The sequence below is a fragment of the Pseudophryne corroboree genome, chromosome 4 (genome assembly GCF_028390025.1).
Source record: "Pseudophryne corroboree isolate aPseCor3 chromosome 4, aPseCor3.hap2, whole genome shotgun sequence".
NCBI classification, from domain to species: Eukaryota; Metazoa; Chordata; class Amphibia; order Anura; family Myobatrachidae; genus Pseudophryne; species Pseudophryne corroboree.
Window position 1 is genome coordinate 418,419,830 of NC_086447.1, and position 18,020 is coordinate 418,437,849.

Below are 18,020 nucleotides of genomic sequence, written 5' to 3' on the forward strand. Positions count from 1 at the left end.
CCTATTTAAAGCAACTTGGGTAAATCCTGACAAGAAGTTTCAGGTCCCAAAACGGTTACTCACATCCTTCCCGTTTCCTCAGGATGACAGGAAAAAATGGGAAAACCCACGGATAGTTGACGCATAGTTTTACCTGTCCCTGGGGCAGCTTACTTGAAGGATGGTGCAGACCGCAAGATTGAGACCACTCTCAAATATCTGTACACAGCTATGGGGGTGGCCCAGAGACCCACTCTAGCTTGTGCATGGATCTCTAGGGCCATTGCTAAATGGTCAGGTAATCTAATTGACTGGTTAGATTCCTTATCCAGGGGGCATATACAGGATTCTGCTAACTTTATGGTGGAGGCCATAAAGAAAATTGGTTTACTCAATGCATGCACCACTGCCATGGCAGTGTCAGCATGCAGGGGCTTGTGGCTACGCCAGTGGACTGCGGACGCAGATTCTAGGAAAGGCGTGGAAAGCCTACCTTGCACAGGTGAAGTCCTTTTTGGAGATGAACTGGATACGTGGATATTCAAGGCTATGGCGAGTAAGTCTAGATACCTTCCTTCCACAGCCCCCCTGGCTAGAAAATCCTACACTGCTCCAACTCTGCAGTCCTTTCGGACAGCGAAGTTTAAAACGGAACCAAAGGTTCTTCTACGGCCTTCAAAGGCAATAGAGGTAAACCCAGAAAACCAACAACTGCAGGTTCACAGGAACAGAACCCCGGATCTGCTTCCTCTAAGTCTTCAGCATGACTGTGGACCACACTGCCTGGAAGACAGGAAGGTGGGGGAGCCCGTTTGAGATTCTTCAGTCACATATGGGCAACGTCATGCCAGGATCCCTGGGTCAAAGATCTTATAGCCCAGGGCTACAGACTGGAGTTTCAGCAACTCCCAGTTCACAGATTCTTCAAATCAGGCTTACCAGCTTCTCAAGAAGCAAATATGACTTTACAGGAAGCGATTCAGTAACTGGTACGGACTCAGGTCATTGTTCCAGTTCCACTTCAGCTGCAAAACAAAGGTTATTATTCCAACCTGTTTGTAGTTTCGAAACTGGACGGTTCGGTAAGACCCATTTTAAATCTCAAGTCATTGAACCCGTACTTACGGGTGTTCAAGTTCAAGATGGAGTTTCTGAGAGCGGTGATCTCAGGTCTGGTGGAGGGGGAATTCTTGGTGTCTCTGGATATCAAGGATGCGTACCTTCATATTCCGATTTGGCCGCCTCATCAGGCTTATCTAACATTTGCATTACAGGACTGTCACTACCAGTTCCAGGCCCTGCCATTTGGCCTCTCTACGTCATTGAGGGTGTTCACCAAGGTAATTGCAGAGTTGATGTTTCTCCTCCGCAAACAGGGAGTGAACATAATACCGTACCTGGACGATCTGCTGCTAAAAGCATCATCCAGGGAGAGGTTGTTAGTCAACATTGACCTCTCAACCCGACTACTCCAGGATCATGGGTGGGTTTTGAACCTACCAAAATCTCATCTGGAACCAACACGGAGGCTTCCGTTCCTGGGGATGATATTGGATACGGAGGCGCAGAAGGTATTCCTTCCGTTGGAAAAAGCATTGGTGATCCAGTTGATGGTGTGGGATGTTCTAAGACAAACCCGGACATCGGTGCATCTATGCATTCGCCTTCTGGGAAAGATGGTAGCCGCTTACGAGGTGCTACAGTACGGAGGTTTCACGCAAGGCCCTTCCAGCTGGATCTGTTGGACAAATGGTCCGGAACGCATCTTCACATGCACCAGAGGATCTGTCTGTCGCCAACAGCCAGGATTTCTCTTCTGTGTTGGCTTCAGACTTCTCACCTGACCGAGGGCCAAAGGGTCGGGATTCAAAATTGGATTCTGCTAACCACAGACGCAAGCCCCAGAGGTTGGCGAGCAGTCACCCAGGGGGAACAGTTCCAAGGAAAATGGTCAAGTCAGGAAGCCATTCTTCCAATCAACATTCTGGAACTAAGGGCCATATACAACGCCCTTTTACAGGCATCGCATCTTCTTCAAGATCAAGCCATTCAGGTTCAGTCGGATAATGTGATGGCAGTAACGTACATAAACCGACAAGGCGGAACAAAGAGCAGTGCAGCAATGTCAGAGGTAACAAGTTGTCTCCTCTGGGCAGAAAGACACACTGTGGCATTGTCTGCGATCTTCATTCTGGGAGTTGACAACTGGGAAGCAGACTTCCTCAGCAAACACGACCTCCACCGAGGAGAGTGGGGCCTTCACCTGGAGGTATTCGGGTGCCACAAATCAACATGATGGCCTCTCGTCTCAACAAGAAGCTCAAGCAGTATTGTTCCAGGTCGAGGGACCCACAAGCAGTGGCGGTGGACGCTTTGGTGACTCCATGGGTCTACCAGATGGTGTATATGTTTTCACCACTCCCACTGATCCCAAGGATTCTCAAAAGAATAAAAAGGGAAAAGGTTCAAGCAATTCTCATTGCTCTGGAGTGGCCAAGAAGGGCCTGGCATGCGGATCTACTGGAGATGCTCCTAGAGGCCTCTACCTCTTCGTGAGGACCTTCTCCAACAGGGGCCGTTCGTCTATCATGACTTACCATGGCTACGTTTGATGGCATGGCGGTTGAGCGTCAAATTCTAGCCTGGAAAGGGATCCCTGATATGGTTATTCCAACCCTGATCCAAGCCAGAAAGGAGGTAACGTATAAACATTACCACCGTATTTGGAAAAAATACATCTCTTGGTGTGAGTACAGGAAATTTCCTGCAGTGGAATTTCAACTGGGACGTTTTCTCCTTTTTTCTGCAGTCAGGTGTGGATGTGGGCCTACATTTGGGCTCCATAAAAGTCCAGATTTCGGACTTATCCATTTTCTTCCAGAAACAATTGGCTTCTCTCCCTGATGTTCAGACATTTCTGAAGGGGGTTCTGCACATCCAACCGCCCTTTGTGCCTCCTACGGCACCTTGAGATCTCATTGTGGTGTTGCAGTTCCTACAATCGGAAATGTTTGAGCCTTTACAGGACGTTGACATCAAGTTTCTTACATGGAAGGCCATCACGCTGTTGGCCTTGGCTTCTGCGAGGCGTGTGTTGGTGCTGGGGGTGTTGTCTCACAAAAGCCTCTATTTGGTTTTTCATGAAGATAGGGCTGAACTCAGAACTCGTCAGCAATTTCTTCCAAAGATGCTATCTGTGTTTCATATCAACCAACCTATTGTGGTTCCGGTGGTTACCGACAGCTCTGCTACTTCAAAGTCCTTGGATGTCGTGAGGGCTTTGAAGATCTATGTGAAGCGGACGGCTCGTCACAGAAAATCGTACTCGCTGTTTGTTCTCTATAATCCCAATAAGATTGGGTGTCCTGCTTCAAAGTAGACAATTGCACGCTGGATCAGACTTACTATCCAGCATGCTTATTTCATGGCAGGTTTTCCATGTCCAAAATCTGTACAGGCCCACTCTACTAGATCGGTGGGTTCTTTCTGGGCGGCTGCCTGGGGTGTCTCTGCTTTACAGCTCTGCCGAGCAGCTACTTGGTCAGGTTCAAACATGTTTGCTAAGTTCTACAAGTTCGATACTTTGGCCTCTGAGGACCTTCAGTTTGGTCAATCCGTTTGGCAGGAACCTCAGCACTCTCCCACCCAGTTTGGGAGCTTTGATACATCCCCATGGGACTTATGTGGACCCCAGTAACCTCTAGGACGTAAGAGAAAATAGGATTTTAATTACCTACCGGTAAATCCTTTTCTCATAGTCCGTAGAGTATACTGGGCGCCCGCCCAGTGCTTTGTTTCTTCCTGCACTGTTACTTGGTTAAGTATTGTTGGTTCAGCTGTTGCTGTTCCTGGTTTAAAGTTTGGTTAGCTTGGCTTTCCTCTAGTTTGTGTGTGCTGGTTCGGAATCTCACCACTATCCTTTTATATCCTTCTCTCAAAGTATGTCCGTCTCCTCGGGCACAGTTTCCTAGACTGAGTCTGGTAGGAGGGGCATAGAGGGTGGAACCAGCTCACACGGCTCCTAGTGGACCTGTCTATACCCCATGATACTAATGTGGACCCCAGTATCCTCTACGGACTACGAGAAAAGGATTTTACCGGTAGGTAATTTAAATCCTATTTTTATGCTTCAGCAAGGTCACAACAAAAACGTACAAGTATCTGTCACTTAGGGGCTGATTCTGAGTCAAATTCATCTGCAGCCACTTTACAGTATTGCAACAGCAGCCTACTTGCTAGCTTGTGCTAAGGGGAGAATTTGCCTGTTATGTTCTGAATACCCATGCATCTGAATGTGGAGTGCCAGGCTGCCCACTGTTTTTACATCTGCATCATTAGCATCTGGACTTGCACCCACTCCATGCTGGGTGAAAAAGACCCATCGGACACAAGATTCCATCACCGTCTACGCACTCTCAAAATCAGTTTACACACACGCAACACTACCATGTCACTCACACTAGAGACGAGCGGGTTCCGGTTCTCCTAGAACCGAACCCCCACGAACTTCACGTCACGAGCCCGGCTCCGAGTCAGGCTCGGGTTTTCCCGCCTGACTCAGAAACCAGAACGAGGCAAAACATTCCGCTGTCGTATTCTCGCGGGGTTTGGATTCCATATAAGGAGCCGCACGTCCCCACCATTTTCATTCCGGCATTAGAGAGTGTAGAGAGAGGACGTGTCTCCGTCCTCAGTGTCCTCAATGGTTGTGTCTTGTGCTGCATCTGTCCAGTCACAGTGGTTGTGTCCTCTGCTGCCATATGGCCAGTGCTGCTGTATAAGTCCAGTCCAGTGGTGCTGTATTATGCTGCATCAGTCCAGTTGTGGTGTGTTGTGCTGCATCAGTCCAGTCACAGTGGTGGTACGGCCGTATATGTCCAGCGGTACTGCCGTATAAATCCAGTGATCCTGCCGTATAAATCCAGTGATCCTGCCGTATAATTCCAGTGATACTGGCGTATAATTCCAGTGATACTGTCGTATATATCCAGTGATCCTTCCGTATAATTCCAGTGGTACTGGCGTATAAGTCCAGGTGGTAACGAGGTGGAATTCAACACTCTATATGCTTCAGGGGATGGAGGAGCAGCAAAAGGCCATTCAAGCCTATACATCCACCTACGATATAGGCAAAGGAGGGGGAATGCATCTGACTCAAGCGCAGTGGGGAATGATTTCCATCTTGTGCAAGGTTCTCCAACCCTTCGAACTTGCCACGTGTGAAGTCAGTTCAGACACTGCCAGCTTGAGTCAGGTCATTCCCCTCATCAGGCTTTTGCAGAAGCAGCTGGAGAAATTGAAGGAGGAGCTAAGACGGAGCGATTCCGCAAAGTATGTGGGACTTGTGGATGGAGCCCTTCATTTGCTTTGCCAGGATTCAAGGGTGGTCAATCTGTTGAAATCAGAGCACTACATTTTGGCCACCGTGCTCGATGCTAGGTTTAAAGCCTATGTTGTATCTCTCTTTCTGGCAGACACAAGTCTGCAGAAGTTCAAAGACCTGCTGGTGAGAAAATTGTCAAGTCAAGCGGAACGTGACCCGTCAACAGCTTTCCTAGCCCACCCGCTGGCAGTGATGCAGGGCAGTCAGTAGCGAGTGCGGACATCTGGTCCGGACTGAAGGACCTGCCAATGATTACTGACATGTCTACTGTCACTGCATATGATTCTGTCACCATTGAAAGAATTGTCGACGATTCTGTGAGTGACAGCATCCAAGTAGTCATGTCAGACAGTCCATACGTATACTGGCAGGAAAAAGAGGCAATTTGGATGCTCTTGTACAAACTGGCTTTATTTTACCTAAGTTGCCCCCCCTCCATTGTGTACTCCGAAAGAGTGTTTAGTGCAGCCGGTAACTTTGTCAGCGATCGGCGTAGGAGGTTACTTCCACAAAATGTGGAGAAGATGATGTTCATTAAAATGAATTATAAATTCCTCCAGGAAGACCTTGACCAGCAATTGCCTCCAGAAAGTACACAGGGACCTGTGATGGTGGATTCCAGTGGGGACGAATTAATGCTCTGTGAGGAGGAGGATGTACACAGTGAAAGGGGTGAGGAATCGGAAGATGAGGATGAGGTCGACATCTTGCCTCTGTAGAGCCAGTTTGTGCAAGAAGAGATTGATTGCTTCTTTTTTGGTGGGGGCCCAAACAAACTAGTCATTTCAGCCACAGTTGTGTGGCAGACCCTGGCGCTGAAATGATTGGTTTGTTAAAGTGTGCATGTCCTGTTTATACAACATAAGGCTGGGTGGGAGGGCCCAAGGACAATTCCATCTTGCACCTCTTTTTCTTCTTTGCATCATGTGCTGTTTGGGGCCTAGTTCTTTTAAGTGCCATCCTGTCTGCCACTGCAGTGCAACTCCTAGATGGGCCAGGTGTTTGTACCGCATACTTGTGTCACTTAGCTCAGTCATACAGCTACCTCATTGCACCTCTTTTACTTCTTTGTATGATGTGCTGTTTGGGGTCTAGTTTTTTTAAGTGCCATTCTGTCTGCCATTGCAGTGCCACTCCTAGATGGGCCAGGTGTCTGTGCCGCACACTTGTGTCGCTTAGCTTGAGTGGAAATTAATGTTATTGAGGTTAATAATACCGTAGGATCAAAATTACCTCCAAGTTCTGTGATTTTAGTTGTTTTTATGTTTTTTTTCAAAAATCATCCAGATCAAAAACACGAAAGGGTGGTTTTGGCAAAACCAATCCAAAACCAAAACACGAGCTGGGAATTAGAACCAAAACACAAAATACGAAACGTTCCCGCCGCACATCTCTAACTTACACTAGACAGAAGAGTTCCGTGCTTCCGCATGGTGTGCGGATCAATCCGTCTGCACTTTGCGACCTCGATCCATGTGACTTATGCCTGTAGCAACGCAGTCAGCGATTTGCTTTCTAGAGTGCCTGAGCAGTTTGCAGATATCTGTGAGATCCATCCGCATTTCTATTAGCATCCAACACTGACCACCTTGCTGTCCAGCACTGACCGCTGATTTTCCCACAGTCATTTTGGCCAACTAGCCCATGTTCTTTTGTGGAAATGAAGGGTCATAACATTACAACTGTCACATGTGGACTACTTCCTAATGTTTTGTGCAAGTTAACTAGCAAGATATTGTTATACTTAAATATAACAAATAGTTTAACATAAAGTGTGTATTTTTTGTATGAATTCCTTTTTGTATGATTTTTTTTAATTTTAACATTTTTCATCATGAAAATATATGTTAATTTTTTCTTATTTTACACAATGTACAAACATCTTTTCAGAGAGACTGGCTTCTAAGCTTGTTTCCAAAGGTAAATCGCAATCTCCGTGTCATTGGTGGTCATTCCGAGTTGTTCGCTCTGTAATTTTTTTCGCATCGCAGCGATTTTCCGCTTATTGCGCATGCCCAATGTTCGCACTGCGACTGCGCCAAGTAAATTTGCTATGAAGATTGGTATTTTACTCACGGCATTACGAGGTTTTTTCTTCGTTCTGGTGATCGTAATGTGATTGACAGGAAGTGGGTGTTTCTGGGCGGAAACTGGCCGTTTTATGGGAGTGTGTGAAAAAGCGCTACCGTTTCTGGGAAAAACGCGGGAGTGACTGGAGAAACGGAGGAGTGTCTGGCCGAACTCTGGGTGTGTTTGTGACGTCAAACCAGGAACGACAAGCACTGAACTGATCGCACTGGAAGAGTAAGTGTCGAGCTACTCAGAAACTGCAAAGAAATGTCTATTCGCAATTTTGAGAACCTTTCGTTCGCAATTTTGATCAGCTAAGATTCACTCCCAGTAGGCGGCGGCTTAGCATGTGCAATGCTGCTAAAAGCAGCTTGCGAGCGAACAACTCGGAATGAGGGCCATTGTTCTTTTTCTGCACTATAAATTATGCATTTTATATTCTGGTTTTGGCTTTACATCACAGAAAATGAATTGCATACCGATGAGAAATATAGTAAAACAAGAAATATGAAATTTCTCTGAGTAACTGAAATATATTTGCTATTTCCACTGAATTATGATTTGTTTTTAACTCTTTGATTGAAAACAAATGTTTCTTGCCCCTCTAGAATTCATCTCAAATAACAGCTTCTACAAATTACTTGGAGTCTCAAATGAATGAAGTCATCTCAGATAACTACACTCTTAGTCTTGTGACGTATGCACTGTCATTGGTTGGAAGGAACAAAGCTAAAGAAGGTCTAGACCTTCTAAATAACAGAGCAGAGCACACAGGTAATTAAAGCTTTTTATTACTTTTAGAACGTCTGTGTTGTCTGTGGATGGCAAGTAGTGGAATTGAACATGTCATTTGTACTTACAGTTTTAACTTTAAAAATATGAAGCATTCATATGCCTTATCAATGTTTGCGCAGTTCGGTCATAGAGGTATATTTTTTGTCAAGGGATCTATGGAACAGAGATTTGTGTACGCATATTCATTCATTTATCAATTTGCTCACAAACTTTAAATAATATGTTTGTATGGAAAGAATGTAGATGTATCCTCATACATATAGCCTCAATACACCATGTATCGCGAGATGCCTGGCGTGAGTGAGCTGACAGGTCCTGTGCAACTCTGCTAGCAATGGGCGTCTATATGCGTCTTAGTCGCAACATGATGTGACTAGAATGCACCAGGAGACTGTGCTGAGCATGATGTGACTAGAATGCACCAGGAGACTGTGCTGAACATGATGTGACAAGAATGCACCAGGAGACTGTGCTGAACATGATGTCACTAGAATGCACCAGGAGACTGTGCTGAGGAGACTGTGCTGAACATGATCTGACTAGAATGCACCAGGAGACTGTGCTGAACATGATGTGACTAGAATGCACCAGGAGACTGTGCTGAACATGATGTGACTAGAATGCACCAAGAGACTGTGCTGAACATGATGTGACTAGAATGCACCAAGAGACTGTGCTGAACATGATGTGACTAGAATGCACCAGGAGACTGTGCTGAACATGATGTGACAAGAATGCACCAGGAGACTGTGCTGAACATGATGTCACTAGAATGCACCAGGAGACTGTGCTGAGGAGACTGTGCTGAACATGATCTGACTAGAATGCACCAGGAGACTGTGCTGAACATGATGTCACTAGAATGCACCAGGAGACTGTGCTGAACATGATGTGACTAGGATGCACCAGGAGACTGTGCTGAACATGATGTGACTAGAATGCACCAAGAGACTGTGCTGAACATGATGTGACTAGAATGCACCAGGAGACTGTGCTGAACATGATGTGACTAGAATGCACCAAGAGACTGTGCTGATCAATTTGATATGTGACACATATATTGTGTGTGACTGATATGAAGTACAAAGGAACTTGTATTGAGAAAAAAGTTGTGGCTGCTACATTGCAGCACTTTGTATACAGATTCAGAGACGAAGTCACAAACAGATATACAAGTCGCATATCAAGTTAATTAGCACAGTCTCCTGGTGCACCCTAGCCACATCACGTTGTCACTAAGATGCTTTTTCAGCAAAAAAGATGCCTGGCGCTAGCAGACTCTCACAGGACCTAGCGCACAAAGAGGGGCTGTTTCGCGTGACTGCAGCAATGATGTATGAGGACACAACTGTACTTTCCAAACAGCAGGAGCACATTAACATTGTCAAAAATAAATATATGTGTGTGTGTGTGTGTGTGTGTGTGCGCGTGTGTGTGTGTGTGTGTGTATTTTCTTCTAATTTAATGCAAATAGAGTTAGAGGCAGCATTCTCTCATATCTCTATCCAGTCATCGCCCGCCAACACTACTCCCAAATCTGTTTTTCAGGCCAACTCGTGTGGATCACAGGGAGAAGCATGAGATTTAATCAGCTCAGAGTATATTATTGAAATTAGACATTTAACTGAAGATCGCTGAAGACACAGGGGGTAATTCAGACTTGATTGTAGCAGCAAATTTGTTAGCAGTTGGGCAAACCATGTGCACTGCAGGGTGGGCAAAGATATAACATGTGCAGAGAGAGTTAGATTTGGGTGGGTTGTGTTCAAACTGAAATCTAAATTGCAGTGTACAAATAAAGCAGCCAGTATTTACCCTGCACAGAAACAAAATAACCCACCCAAATCTAATTCTCTCTGCACATGTTATATCTGCCGTACCTGCAGTGTACATGGGGGGTAATTCAGAGTTGATCACAGTAGCAAATTTGTTAGCAGTTGGGCAAAACCATGTGCACTGCAGGGGGGGGGGGGGGCGATATAACATATGCAAAGAGCGTTAGATTTGGTCGGGATGTGTTCAAACTGAAATCTAAATTGCAGTGTAAATTGCCTGTATTTACCCTGCACAGAAACATAATAACCCACCCAAATCTAACTCTGCAAATGTTATATCTGCCACACCTGCAGTGCACATGGTTTTGCCCAACTACTAACAAATTTGCTTCTGCAATCAACTCTGAATTGCCTCCATGGTTTTACCCAACTGCTAACAAATTTGCCGCTACGATCAGGTCTGAATTACACCCATAGTGCTTTGTTCGTTGTAAGGGGTCTACTTGAGAGATTATGTTTGACCTTTAAGTGGGAAACACCTAAGGTGGAAGAGTAAATGTTTTTTGAAGGAATGTCAAATTTGGTTTAGATACATTATAACAGTATGAGGGGAAAATATCACTTTGATTGAGGTTATTTAAGTATCTGACACCCTCAGACATCCATGGAATAAATTAGTTGACAAACATACATGAGGGGAAGAGAGGATCATGAAAGATTGCAGTAATCGGCAGGGGCAGGGAAGAAAACAAGTATTTACAATGTGCACTATTACAAGTTGTCGAAAAGTATGCAATTATTGGGTGATAAAGAGTAAGTTTGGGGCCAGCAGTCGAGGGAGCCAGTGGAGTGGAGAGACCAAGGTCAATCCCAGGCCATTTGCTTCGATTATTTACAACATTTTATGAGTTCCAGCCTGGGGACCAGTTTTCATTTGTAAGGCATGTTAGCATTGTGTGAGCACACTGCAGAAATTGATGATCGCACTTGCTGAGCAATGTGTACTGTACAAGTCGCAGTGTGTAATAAAATGAGAATTGCAATGTATAATATATATTATATCCAGCATAAAATCGATAACAGAAAAGTATTCTAAATTGTTTTTCAAAGCATCTTGTCCTTTGCAGTAATCGAACCCTAGCTCATGGGCATGGTAACCATCAGCGATACATACCATTATGCCAAGAGAGTCAAAGAGACAGGTCACTGATCCCTGCAGTGACATAGTGATGTTGCTCATTGTAAGCACAATCAAGCAGTATAAAGTGGGGATGGGATAAATGGGGGCAGAAGGTGGCGAAAGATGACACAGTGGTTAAAGATGGAACCAGGGTAATTCGGGGTGATTAGCAAGACATCACAATCATAGGGCTATCACATGGTCCAGAAGGAACTTCAGATGAGAGGAGCATGAAATGTTGTAACAGATGGTTGTATCAGAGGAACCGGTATGGGAAGCTCTAACAACAAGGCTTTAGGAAATCAGCAGAGAGACAGTATTTCAGAAAAAGTGACCGGGGCAAGAAGGAAATAATTGCCTTTGAGAGACTTCACAGACGACATCATGATAGAATTTTCAGGTCAATCTCCCTCACCCAGTCAGAGGACTAGCATAGTTACAATCTGACAGAGGAGTCCAGAGTTACCATTGAGACAAAGCAAGTGTGACTTGGTTGTTTGGATGGAGGTGATGGCCACTTGGTGGAGACACACATCCACAATTAGAAATTTCCCCAATGCATAAAATGGACTGGGGAAAGGAATTGTTTGTGGGAGAGGAATATACAAAGTGTCCCCAGACAAATGCTAATTAAAATAAGGTAATGCCAGTTAGCCAGGAATAGGCCAAGGCAGACTGCTCAGAAAGGAATAGATCACAGTGCAGGCTCCACAATGACAGGGTTAATAAAAGTCAGTAGTTGTGTACTCACCTGTGGAGAGGCACTGGCCAGGAGAGGTTCCCAAGGTTGACGGTCCTAGCCAGGGACAGCTGATTTGCTGCGAAGCATTATGACTGGAAGGCAGAATGAGACGTGATTGCCGCTGTCAGGAAGCTGGAGACCTGTCACACTGTTATTAGTATCCATTAGTTCTGACGTAGAGCATGACGTTATTCCATGCTATTCCAAGCAGCTCTATCTGCTTCTGGCCCAGAATGGTGGGATGCCTCAGGAAGACACAGGGTCAAAGAAGTATGTTTCTCCAGAGTGATATGTTCCTATTAATATAACTGGACTACAATTCCGAAGAAAAGAATGTTACTAGGCCTCTTAAATATTGTGCACAGTTCATCAGAAATGGTCATTTACTACAGTTGTCACTGCTGGAAGAGATATCCTGCACGTATGTTCATATGATTCAAATGCAGTGAGTCCTTACTAGATGCACGGTGTCCTGGGAGCTACCAGCCACAGGTAATGGAGATCATACAAGTTCCTTAGTAAAGGCTTCTTGAATAATAGTCCAGAATTGGTCCAAGCACTGGATAGTAGTGTTGTAATGCTGATCAGTGGGTAGGGATAAACACCTGATGCGTTTCACGGTATCCTTACAGCTTTTTCACCTTTCCAGTAATGATGAATACCGAAAAAATAGTGAATGAGAAGGCTGAGAATTTAAAACTAAAAATTCTCAGTTCACAATTTTTTCATGATGAATATACCCCTCAGTGAGGCCCTGATAGGCAGCTGCATCCTGAGCACTGTTGTGTGTAGTGATGGGACATCTAGTTTATTTCTCATACGTCCTAGAGGATGCTGGGGATGCTTCAAGAACCATGGGGTATAGACGGGATCCGCAGGAGACATGGGCACTTTAAGACGTTGAATGGGTGTGAACTGGCTCCTCCCTCCATGCCCCTCCTCCAGACTCCAGTTAGATTCTGTGCCCAGAGAGACTGGTCACACACTGAGGAGCTCTACTGAGTTTCTCGGAAAAGACTTTGTTAGGTTTATTATTTTCAGGGAGCACTGCTGGCAACAGTCTCCCTGCATCGTGGGACTGAGGGGAGAGAAGCAGACCTACTTCTGTGAGTTCAAAGGCTCTGCTTCTTAGGCTACTGGACACCATTAGCTCCAGAGGGTCTAATCACTTGGTACGCCTAGCTGCTCGTTCCCGGAGCCTCACCGTCACCCCCCTTGCAGAGCCAGAAGAAAGAAGCCGGGTGAGTAAATGAAGAACAGAAGACTTCAGTGACGGCAGAAGACTTTAGTGGCTCTGAGGTACCACGCAGCAGCTGCGCTGCGCGCCATTGCTCCCACACACAAGCGGCACTACAAGGGCGCAGGGGGTGTGCCCTGGGCAGCATGTATACCTGAGATAGAGACTGGCAAGAGAGATATTAAGTGCCTGGGCACTAAATACAGACAACCGCCAGTATAAATATATAGAAAATTGCGGGGCTGAAGCGCGCCAACAAGGGGCGTGGCTTTGCCCTCACAGCTCTAACCAGCGCCATTTTCTCCTCAGAGACGCTGGCCCTGCCAAAGCACTGCTGAACAGATCACAGTGAAAAACAGGGGGGGGTGGGCACAGTTGTTTAGTGCAATATATGTTAAAAATAAAGCACAATATATAATGAGCGTGGTGTAAAAGAGCTGGTAAACGTCTGCTGTGTTTCCCTGACAGAAAGTACTGGGTCTATCCCTTATAATCGGCATGTCTGGGGCTGAGTGCTCTGCTACAGACGGCTATGGGAGTGTCTCTGTCGGCACCGCCGACTCCTGATGGTACTTGGTTCATGTAAATAAGTGTCAACATGTCAGTCAGTAGATGTATGCTTTTCCAATGAGAAAACTATATGGGAGACACAGACGTGTGTGGGTGACCCTGTCGGCACCAACAAATCTGACTGGGTAAAAATTGACATGATAATGTGATGCATTTCAGAAAGCTATACCTGTATGTATATATATGTATGGTACAGTTGCATAGATCTGTGGCTCGAACACAGATGTAGTAATTTTTGTTGAGGGCATAATTAATAATATATTTCCCTCAGACCCCTCGGGGTCACAAAAATGTTGTTTTGCCCAGTTACTACTCCCTCATATCAACACGAATATTATTTCTTATGTCGACCATGATGTTTCCTGATTAGATCCACAACATCGGCATTCAGTACATGTTTCATACACATTAAGAACGTATTAACGTCACTAGGGACCCTGCTGTTCCAGACAAAAAAAATAATAATATATATATATATATATAGTTATAGATATATGTGTGTATATGTGTATTTAAATGTGTATATTCATATTAAAATTTATAATGAATGCTGAAGTAAAGTTATTCCTTCTCATGTGCTGGTCGCTCTGTTGAAAAAGCTCTAGGTCAACCGTGACAAGATGGTTTCAAATCCTCATGAGGAGTCCGAGTGTTTATTCTTTTCCCGCCGTGGATAGAATAAAGTGAGAGTCAACCCCTGTTCTGCACGGGGCCCTGTCACAAAGGATCGTATACAGAAAGCTAAGTGATATTTTAATTATATGCTTTGATTATACTTGCATTACATGCGCATGGGGGAGTGCTTGTATTCAGAAATGGTCGGTTTCCTTGTCATCCGATATAATTACCCTGGGGAGAGATGGAATACTCCTTAAGTTGGGTCATATCTAGAACATTGCAGCATACTGCCGTGCGACTACAAGAGGTATGGGACACTTGGGTTCGCGGGCCAATTCCATGGCGGTCTCGGCTAGGAGTGCATTGTGGATTCACCAATGGAATGCTGATGCTGACTCCGAGAAGAAATGGAGTCTCTTCCCTATGAAGGTAAAGCCTGGTTTGGTGTTGGCCGTGTTCAGTTGATCTCGGCAGATGCCACTGGTAAGTCTACCTTCGTGCCCTATGTTCCCTCACAACGGTTGGTGACGCATTATTGTAGGATGCAGTCATTTCATCTGGATAAATACGGATTTAACTTTTCTTTGCAGGTAAAGGAAGGTAAGATCCACCGCGTGACGTTTGGGTCTATCTTGCGGGAGCCCACACCGGTGGGACCACGTCTAAAACTTCTCAGTCAGTCCTGGAAAGGACATGGACCAGTGAGTTTAAGAATAGAGTCCCTAGGGGAACATACTGGCGTTTCCAGATGTTTCCCCTCACCGATTTTTCAAATCGACCTTAACGATTCTCCTCCGGACGGGGAGGTAGTATGCGACGCAATACGAGAGTTGTGTTGGGATCAGGCTATTGTCATGGTGTCACGGTCACACACAAAAAAAAAAAAGAGGGCTGTTATCCAAGCTTTTTCGTGCTCTTGAGGCCAGACGGCTCGGTCAGACCAATCCTATATCTGAAATCCAAATATTTCTGCTTAAAGAAGTTAAAATCCAAGATGGAATCTCTCATGGCAGGGATCTCCAATCTGAAAAAGGAGAAAGGAGGTCTAATTACGGTTTCTTCCGCATTAGGCTTACCTGAGGTTTGCACTTCCGGATTGTCATTACCAATTTCACCAAGGTGAGGGCGGTATGATGGTTGTCCTTCGATAGTAAGGAGTCATTATTATTCTGTACGGGGACGCTCACCTGATTACGGCAAGGTCAAGTAACCAAGTGGTTGTTTTCTTCCAGTGGAAAAGGCTCTGAGGATACAGAGTCTGATCAGACCTGCAACAGTGTCAATCCATCAATACATTCAGTTGCTAAAAAAGATGGTTGCAGCCTACGAGACCGTTCAGTGGGAAGGTTACATGCCAGGGTGTTTTTAGCGGGACCAGTTGGACAAGTGGTCCGGTTCCCACCTGGGATAATCCGTTTTTTCAAGACCAGAATCTCACTCCTGTGGTGGCGGCGCAGTTCTCATTTCTTAAGCGCAGGTTCGGGTTCCAGGACTAGATCATAGTGACCACGGATCCATGCCTCCGAGGCGTGGGAGCTGTCACACAGGAGGAACACTTCCAAGGAAGAGGGTCAAGTTAGGATACTTGTCACCACATTAACGGTCTAGAGTTAAGGGTCGTTTATAACAGTTTATTACAAACGAAAAATGGAGCAGGAATGGCAGAAGTCTGAAAGCTTTTCCGCTGCGCGACAAAACATATACGCGCTCTGTCAGCGATGTTCGTTCCAAGTGTAAACAACTGGGAAGCAGACTTCCTCGGCAGACACATTCTCCATCCAGGAGAGTGGAGTCTTCATCAAGAGGTTTTCACAGAAGTGACAAGTCATTGGGGAATTCCTCAAATAGACATGATGGCGTCTCGCCTCAATAAAAAACTTCAGAGATATTGTTCCAGGTCAAGGGACCCTCAAGCAATAGCGGTGGACGCCCTAGTGGTTTTTTTTTCAGTCGGTCTATGTGTTCCCTCCACTTCCACACTTTCCAAAGATGCTAAAGATCATAAGAAGAACAAAGGTTCAGGTGATCCTCATTGTTCCAGACTGGTCAAGGAGGACTGGTATCCGGATCTTCAGGAATTACTCATAGGAGATCCCTGGCCTCTTCCTCTATGAGAGGATCTGTTACAGCAGGGGCCATGCGTGTACCAAGAATTACTGCGGCTTTATTTGACGGCTTGGAGGGTGCACGCCGGATCCTAGCCCGAAAGGGTATTCCCAGTGAAGTTATCCCTACTCTTCTTCAGGCAGAAAAGGAGTAACGTCAAAACATTACCACCGTATTTGGAGAAAGTATGTGTCTTGGTGTGAGTCCAAGAGGGCTCCTATGGAAGAATTCCAGTTGGGTCGTTTTCTCAAATTTTATTATAAGATCGAGTGGATGTGGGTCTTAAGTTGGGCTCAGTTAAGGTTCAGTTTTCAGCCTTATCGGGTTTCTTCCAAAATCAATTGGCCTCCTTTCCAGAAGGTCATACTTTCGTAAAAGGAGTGTTACACATCCAACCTCCCTTTGTGTGCCCCCTGTGGCACCATAGGATCTTAACGTGGGGTTGCAGTTCCTGCAATCTCATTGGTTGAACCCTTACATAAGGTTGAATTGAAATTCCTCACTTGGAAAGTGGTCATGCGGTTGGCCTTGACATCCGCAAGGCGGGTGTCTGAATTAGCGGCTTTGACTCACAAGAGCCCCTGTTTAATCTTCCATGAAGATGGAGGGGAGTTGAGAACTTGTCAGCAATTTCTGCCAAAAGTGGTTTCATCGTTTCACATGAACCAACCTGTATTGTGGTACCGGTGGCTACTGACGCCTTGGCAGAATTGAAGTCTCTCAATGTGGTCAGAGTTTGAATATTTATGTCGCCAAAATGGCTCAGATCAGGAAAATGGAGGATCTGTTTATACTGTATGCTTCCAACAAGATTGGGGCGCCTGCTTCCAGGCAGACTATTGCACGCTGGATCTGTAATACGATTAAGCATGCTCATTCTACGGCTGGATTGCCGTTGCCAAAAACGGTGAAGGCCCATTCTACCAGAAAGGTGGGCTCATCCTGGGCGGCGACCCGAGGGGTCTTGGCATTGAAGCTTTGTCGAGCAGCTGCTTGGTCGGGTTCAAACACTTTTGCGAAGTTTTACAAGTTTGATACCCTGGCTAATGAGGACCTCTTGTTTGGTCGATCGGTGCTGCAGAGTCATCCGCACTCTCCTGCCCGTTTTAGAGCTTTGGTATAAACCCCATGGTTCTTGAAGTATCCCCAGCATCCTCTAGGACGTATGAGAAACTAGGATTTTAATACCTACCGGTAAATCCTTTTCTCTTAGTCCGTAGAGGATGCTGGGCGCCCGTCCCAGTGCGTACTGTATCTGCAGTTATTGGTTATGGCTATACACATGTTGTGTTGCATTTAAGTCAGCCTGTTGCTGACTTTATTCATGCCGTAGCATGCGTTATGCTGTTATTGGTTGTGTTTGCACACAGGTTGTGTTATGTTTTATGTCAGCATATTGCTGCATATTTTTCATGCCGTCGGCTGGTGTTCTATTGAATGCCACGTTCTGCGGCATGCTTGAGGTGTGAGCTGGTAAGACCGTGGTTTAGCTCACCGTGGTTTAGCAATAAATTCTTTCCTCGAAATGTCCGTCTCCCTGGGCACAGTTCCTATAACTGGAGTCT

General features: G+C 45.5%; 1 protein-coding gene across 1 annotated transcript in view; it reads left to right on the forward strand.

The window, feature by feature from the left end:
- Positions 1–18,020, forward strand: part of CD109 (CD109 molecule) — a 559,535-nt gene that overhangs the window by 463,172 nt on the left and 78,343 nt on the right. The window contains exon 27 of the mRNA XM_063916820.1: positions 8,041–8,206. Within this exon, the coding sequence (XP_063772890.1) occupies positions 8,041–8,206 (166 nt within the window). The remainder of the gene's footprint in view (positions 1–8,040; positions 8,207–18,020) is intronic.